The sequence below is a fragment of the Panulirus ornatus genome, chromosome 44 (assembly GCF_036320965.1).
Source record: "Panulirus ornatus isolate Po-2019 chromosome 44, ASM3632096v1, whole genome shotgun sequence".
Lineage (NCBI taxonomy): Eukaryota > Metazoa > Arthropoda > Malacostraca > Decapoda > Palinuridae > Panulirus > Panulirus ornatus.
This window is the reverse complement of record NC_092267.1, coordinates 8,911,221-8,919,223: the sequence shown is the minus strand read 5'-3', so window position 1 is coordinate 8,919,223 and position 8,003 is coordinate 8,911,221. Positions and strand designations below refer to the sequence as shown.

General features: G+C 38.9%; 1 protein-coding gene across 1 annotated transcript in view; it reads right to left on the bottom strand.

The window, feature by feature from the left end:
* Positions 1-3,763: 3,763 nt before the first annotated feature.
* The window catches only part of LOC139762722 (uncharacterized), a 17,188-nt gene continuing 12,948 nt past the window's right edge, over positions 3,764-8,003 (bottom strand). Inside the window, exons 3-4 of the mRNA XM_071687752.1 lie at positions 7,460-7,733; positions 3,764-6,257 (exon numbers count right to left, since the gene is read on the bottom strand). Coding sequence (XP_071543853.1) covers positions 5,836-6,257; positions 7,460-7,733 — 696 coding nt within the window. The 3' untranslated portion in view covers positions 3,764-5,835. The remainder of the gene's footprint in view (positions 6,258-7,459; positions 7,734-8,003) is intronic.

Genomic DNA, 8,003 nt, shown 5'->3' with positions numbered 1-8,003 from the left:
AGGAAGCTTCGCATCCGTCCCCACATGGAGATAGGAGCCACTTCTCTCAACCATCAGTGAATACAAAAAGAAAAAAAAAATGATACACAACAGCAGCTCTCACTTTCCATCGCATACCCCATTAAGCGCAATTCCAAATATTATCTATTTGAATATGTAAATGGCCTGTCCATAGCATAACTCGACTGAACTTTGCTGGTAGGAGTGCTGCAGATGCGCTGGCTTGCGTTTGAAACATTTCAATTTGTTTGGCCAAACTTGTCCCACTCCCTCAGTGTGCCTCTGCTCCCTCAACCACCAAGTGGTTGGGTTTAGCTTCGGTGGTTCCAGTCGTAAATCACTTTTCTCCCATGAGGTTCTCTCCATGCAAACTCACAACCCAATCAACATGTGTCTCTTCACCGCAAATCATATTAACTTCGCTTGATTCGCATTTACTCTTTACATTCTCCTCTAACACACACTCACAGACTCGGGAACCATCTACTGTAGTTCCACACCTGGATCTGTCACTATGGCCATCAGCAAACACTAACTGGCTCGCCATCCTATAGATGGCAGATTTGCCCCTCTCTCAAACTCCCTGGCATTCACCTTCCTTACCTATCCCATCTATTTAAAGATAAAACAGCCATGGTGACTTTACAGATCAACCTTCACCTGGAAATAACTCGCCATCCTCTTTTCCTACTCACACACATACAGTACACTTTTGATACAACCACTTCTAACAGTTTCCTCCCACACCATGTATTCGCAACACCTTGCACAATGCATCTCTAACTAGCATACCGTATGGCTTTCTCCATATCCATAAATGTCACATCCACATCCTCTTCTTTACGTATTCCTCTCACACACTTGTCAAAGCTAAATCACCTGATCCGCACAGACTTTACAATAACTGAAGCCACAGTGTTCCTCCCCGGTCTGTTGCTCTGAGGACGCCACTACACAGTCAAACGCCTCTCTATCATATAATTAAGGTATTCTTGACAAACTAATACCTCTACAATTCGAACATTTACTCTCCCTCTCTCTCTTCCCCTTGCCTTTATGCAATGGCATTACATAGTTACCCCGCTAACCTGCAGGCACCACACCTTAAAATACATATATCAAAAATCCTGAATTTTTACCAATCAACAAGTCGCTCCCTTTCTTGAGAAATTCAATTACAATCACACACACACACCAGCCACCTTGTCGTACTTCATCACTAACATGGGTTTCACTTCCTCTCTTCACCAAACCACTTACCATGACTCTCTTCCCATCATTACTCAACACAACACTCCTTCATGTACATTTAAAAGCCTCTCAAAATATTCAGATATGAGCCGACCGGATTACAGGAATCAATATCGTCACTTATGAAAAGATATTAGAAACGTAAATAATTACATCAATACGAGTCTAATTCACGATAGAAACTAAATAATTATATCAATACGAGTCTCATTCATAAACTTAATTATATCAATACGAGTCTCATTCATAAACTATCATACTCACTATTCATTCTACAGCTCCAGACGATAACAATGGTAGCATCCTAAAACAGCGCCAAATACAGAATCTTTCATTCCTTGTCTGAACTAAACTGTCATAGTCTGCCAGATTAGTTAGCTGTTTTCTTTGATATATCTTACAGCCCAACGTAGCCATTTATGAATAACTAAAGTACTTTGGCCGATCATGCTATTCAAACGATTCTTTTTTACTGCTGCTAAATGGCAATTGATATATACCTAAAAAAAAAAAAAAAAGGTAGGACCCCAAAGCGGATGTAACTGGTGCCTCGAAAACTCAAAAGACAAAAGAGAATTGAACATAAAGGAAATAAATAAGCATCTCTTAATTTATCATTTCATGGACAGATGTTCTAATCGAATTATGAAGACGGTCGTCATGGATTTCACACAGGCTGTGAAATTGATATAGAGTGTGTCCTTGCGACCTGGACAGGCTTTAGAACATGGAAACTCGAAGGTCAAACGACATTATGTCAATTGTGTAGTTAAAGGAATCCATCGGTTCCCCGTTCACCAAGATCAGTTAACTACAATTAATATCAGCACGCACAGTGGCGTTTCTTTCGGGGTAAGTACAACTTAACGTACACCAAAAGACTGGAATATATAATTTACCTTATAGTTCACGGTAAACGCTTCACCTAAACTAGTGTAACCATAACCTCTGACACTTGTTTAAAGGTGAAACACTGCAAGACACATGATAGACAACGGACAATGCACAAAGATTTTATGGAAAACAAAATCATCTGTAATTACTTGTCTCGACTTTTCCTCGAAGAGAAATAGACTATAAATCTTACTTGATAACAAGTTGGTGTTCCAATTAATTGGGATGAACTGATCACATTCTACATAACATCACCTCAACGACCTGTGCCAAAATTCACCTGAAAACCGTATGTCATCCACACAACCAAACACCACGAGCTAAATGGTGGCAGATTTTGTTAAAAAGCACAGAAATATACAAGGAAACACGTTAACTCGTTTTGTTTGAACAAATCTAGTCAAAGTCGTATCTATCTATCTATCTATCTATCTATATATATATATATATATATATATATATATATATATATATATATATATGTGTGTGTGTGTGTGTGTGTGTGTGTGTGTATCAAACCTTAGGAAGCAGAGTAACTGCACACTTCATTTTAATCACTCCATGGAAGTTAGTTTTCTTTGAGAACCACGATACCTCACACCTCCTCCTTCTCAACCCTCCTCACTATCGGGTTCTTCATCATCGATTGACAAAGAGATAAGTTAGAACAGACAAACATACTTCAATTGCCTTCATTTCATACCAAACAACCATTTTGTAAAGGTAAAACGAGGACCCCAAAGCTAAGACCAAATCTTCTTACAACTTAAGAATCTACACTTTCTTGCTGTAAACCTTAACATGTCGAAAAATAAGCTATATCGTAAAAGTTTCATTAACTTTTTGCCTTAGCTTTTCCCCTAAGCTGCAAGTCTGAAATTAGTCTTGAAGATTTTAGTCATCTGATAAAATTGTCTCGCGTTTGGGTGGCATTAGACACCTTTTTATTCGCATTTCGTCCGAGTCTGGCAATTAAATGAACTATTAACGCCGCTTCCAGTTTGACTGCTGTCTATTTCATGACATGGTAATAACGAGGGTCACAAAACCTTAATCTTTTCTTTTTTTCATTTAGCAGGAATACCTATAGTAGGATTAAACCATGGAAGGCGTGTGGCAACTTCCGCCACAAACTCGAGGGCTCCTTCCAGCACACAAGACGAATTTCTAACAAAACAGCAGACCAGAATCTAATCCTGTACACTAAGTTTGACAGGGGAATTTGTAAATGAACACTTACGCATAAGATGACGATGAAGCAGGAATAAATCACCAGGAACCAACAGAAATAACACTAGGTCACCATCACAACGTACACACACCTGCTCGATGCCGGGTAGTTACCCTACATTCATTGTTGCCAATTTTTGTTTGTAAATGTCGCGAGATTCGTCATTAAACAAATAAACTACATCATATAAAAAAAGGGTTGTATGAGTTCATGTATATACTAACAAGCAAACTAAATTGCACTCATACTTAATTAGTTATAAGTACTTTGGGAACAAGCACGATTACTTATGATCCAAAGCGGATGACTAGTTCAAATATCATACTATAAAGGCAATATAATATTCGTTTCTTAACTTTCTGCTGTTGTAATTACTAGCTTATAATATTTTCGCTGTATCCCCAGCACTACATTGTTTGTATGGAACACAATTTCGAAAAGGTATTTCTCTCTACAGACTAAGTAAACACCGAACGCGGGTTTGAGAGGGAACTACTCATCTGAGTTAGGCTTGTTTAAGAAATTGCTTTGAATTCTAAGCAAGCATGGGTTGGTGAATCATATCTTACATTATTCATTCATTTACCCAGCCGGAAACACAATTTCCGGTCTAAGTGGAAACCAATGTATCCGCCATCATGAAAACAATTTGTTTCCTTTTCGATAAAGTGTTTACTATATTTTTTCGTCCCGTAAGCTGTGTCTTGACCACTTTAATTTTGAACTGCGTCGCAGAAATCAATTCTGTACTTCACCTATCTACTGTTGTGACCTTACATCATCAATACTTGTTTTCCATTTTACTTTCTAGACAAACATTACTGGTCTATTTTCTATGGCATATCACTCACGTAAAATTAACTTCTTTACGATCCTGACATGGCTAATCTATTTACCATAATGTATCTAAGCACATATTACATTATAAAAATCAGTAACTTCATGCACAGTATCAAAATTAATGTCTAATTTTCACTTTGTGTATTCAATAATGAGTTATGTATTTACGACCTTTGGTAGAGAAAAGAGTGTGTCGTGTGTGTGTGTGTTGTTTGACATTTATTATTCCATAATGAATTAGTTGTAACAAAATAACCCTGGTGGTGGTCAGTTCTTTGGGCCTATCCACTGCCATGGTCATTAAGGCTGTTAACGTAAGATACATCAAACGAAAAATCTTTAATAACACCTTCTTCAGGTGTTAAAGATAATCGTAAGATCACATACACTTTCTGTGCATGTAGCCCATACTGGTGGGTTTATTGTTAATTAATGTATTCATGTTTATTACATATTCTACCCAATATGCACTTGATTCCCAGATAAACCATCAGATGTTATACACATTCTTATTTCTGTTGAGTCACTTAGCATAAATGTACAATAAATACTGAAATGGTTCAACTTAAGTTAGATAGTGTTTTATGACCTGCCTCATATTTCGCTGGCCGTTAAACCCTGAAGATATATATATAATTTTCACATAAAAGAAAAAAAAACATCGGTCGTAGAAATGAGTTAGCACCCACTACTTGTGCTGCAGAACAGAATCTATAACACTGCACACTTCAATGTTCTACAGAGAGTTCACCAATAACCTAAAATATATCACGAAGCTACACATGTCACATTCTTCGATGAATGTTAAATATTACACATCGATAACGTACGTTTCCTTACGCCACTCTGTGCGTTACGAGGCTTGTCCTATGGAAGAAAAATGAATTGCGTTCATTAATATTCTTACAACAGCAAACACAGTAGCACGAGGGTAAATAATTACCATTGAGGACTAGGTTAGTTCATGCCATTCTCAGCCTGCTGTCATACTTGGCTTTTTTAGCGTGAAAAATCTTACCAAATCATTTTCCTTCACTTCTAAAAGCACACTCGTTTTATTTCATTTTTTTTTTTTTTGTCTTATGAACTTCCAAGATGTTGAAAAAAAAAAGAAAAAACCTTTTCACTCTTGACAGCGTTACTCTCGCACGACACAATTTTTCCCATCATATTTGTCGTGCAGTTAAAAGTACGTGGAAAGGCATTTTGACTTTCATCTCCTGCTTTTAACTTACGTCTACCCAATACAGATAATTTTTTTTAGGGTCATATCACAGTCTTCCCGGTTCTTAAGTGCTTGTATATAAACACATTAACAAACGCACACAAAGCACAAAACATAAAAAGAGAGGTATTTGAATATACGTCCACACACACGAATATCAACACGAATAAACGTGTTAACAGATCATTATCTCAAGTGAGGTACATATTGTTATGGCCATCAGAGCCAGTCGTGGGAAACGGAGTCCTTAGAGCTGGGGGAGGGGGAGATGTGGTCCTCACATCCCCTTGTTAAGGTCGGGGTGATGATGATGATGATTCCCGAAGGTGATTGCAGGAGATGGTGGTCCTCACAGAAGACCACAGTGTGTGGGGTGGGTGTGGGAGGTTCGTTCTCAGAGCCAATTCTCCCGCTTGGGGTCCGCAGCGGCGAGGAAGTCATCCTCGTCCCCACCAGTGTAAGGCCCGTCGTAGCCCACGAGCACGGTGGAGTAGTGCACGCGTCCTTCGTCCCATATCCTAGCCTCTTGGCCACTCCCCCGCCTCCCATCGAGGCCTCCTGCCGCTAAGCCGTTCTCCCTCCGCCCGGGGCTCCCTCCCTGGCTGAGTCTCTTCCTGGCCGCTTCCTCCTCCGCCTGGAGGCGACGACGTCGCTTAATCTGCCGACGCTGGTAGCGCCACGTCAGGATCAACACAAACACCAGCGCCAGCAGGACCAACACCAGGAATAATGGCCATGATGTCGGGCCGGGATGCTCCTTCTTGTTCCCTGAGACATTCGTGTGTCCAGCTGGGACTGCCGGATCTTCGACAGCATCTATAAGGAAATGTAAGGTTTAGGAGGGAAATGGCATGATGTATGGTGAAAAGAGATATGGCCATTTAAAGTTGGGTAAGGGAATAAGGTTTAGTAGAAAAATGACATTATTTATGCTGAAAGAGATATGGCCATTTAAAGTTGGGTAAGGGAATAAGGTTTAGTAGAAAAATGACATTATTTATGCTGAAAGAGATATGGCCATTTAAAGTTGGGTAAGGAAACGTAAGGTTTAGGAGGGAAATGGCATGATGTATGGTGAAAGAGATATGGCCATTTAAAGTTCGGTAAGGAAATTTAAGGTTTAGTAGAAAAATGACATTATGTATGGTGAAAGAGATATGGCCATTCAAAGTTGGGTTAGGAAATTTAAGGTTTAGTAGAAAGATGACATTATTTATGATGAAAGAGATATGGCCATTTAAAGATGGGTATGGAAATTACATTATCATACGATTATAATATTATTGTTACAGGTGATATAGACGTGGCCATGTAGGGATGAGTGAGAAAATTACATTGTTATTGTTAAAATAAACACGGCAACGTAAATTCATTAATGACATTGTTATTGTTGAAGTGAATGTAGCTATAAAAGTTTGTATAAGGAAATTACATTGCTATTGTTGAAAATGAATGTGGCCGTGTTAGTTTATATTAGGAAATTATATATTTATTGTTGATATAAATGGAGTAATGTTAGGAAATTAAAATGTTAGTTAGTATAAATCAGGCTATATAAGGTTACATACGGAAATTAAATCATCTTTTGAAATAAATGTGTTATCTAAGATTTAAGTAACAAATTACATGATCAAAAGCAATATGGCTCTATAAGTTTAGGTAAGGAAAATGACATTGCCATGTCACTAGATTACTTTTCTCAGGCTACGACATACATGTTATATTGCTCGACTGAATCACGATTTCTTTTATTTAATGAGCGTCTAAACTTTGCCAAGTTGCCATACCCACGTGAAGGATCTAATTCTTCAAATGGTACTCAGGAGAGAAATGACTGAAGCCATTAATGTATTCCGAAGCATCATCATTTCGAAAGGGAAAAAATAAAGTACAAAAATTCTACGTTGGGCATTTTTGATGTGTCGAATCTTAACTGGTTCTTCGGAATTAGAATGATTCGGAATATCACGGTTCTCCAAAGGTGTATAACGTAAGACCAGATGAATGAAGACACATACCATAAAGACACTGCAGATCTACGTCAATAAGGCAGACGCCATGACAAGTGGAGGTGACAGCATCAACGCCACGGTGGTGAGGGAAGTCGACCAGGGAGCGGGTGGTGTAGTTGACGGAGGCGCTGTGCCCGGCCACCACCAACACCAACTTGTTCCTGTGGAGGTTGACCTTCAGGGTGTTCCACGAGTCCGGCATGACCAGCACCAGCAGGGTTTTGCTACGTGGCATGACGCTGCTCTCCACCATCAGTTCCATCTGCAGGGCGCCATTTTGCTGTAAGGGTAAGGTGTCATAACCATTTGGCTGTTAAGGGTAAGGTGTTATAACCCGATTCTACCCATTAATCATGCCATTAATCACAGTTATATGATATCAATTTATAATTACTTTATTCATAAAAAGGATTACAGCACAGTGATGTAGCAAACACCATATACGTTCTGGACAGGATGGAAAGACATGTTGAAACGTACTGTACTGAAAGATGGTACTTTATGACACATTGTTAAGTTACTACGAATATCACTAACAACCAAACTTTAT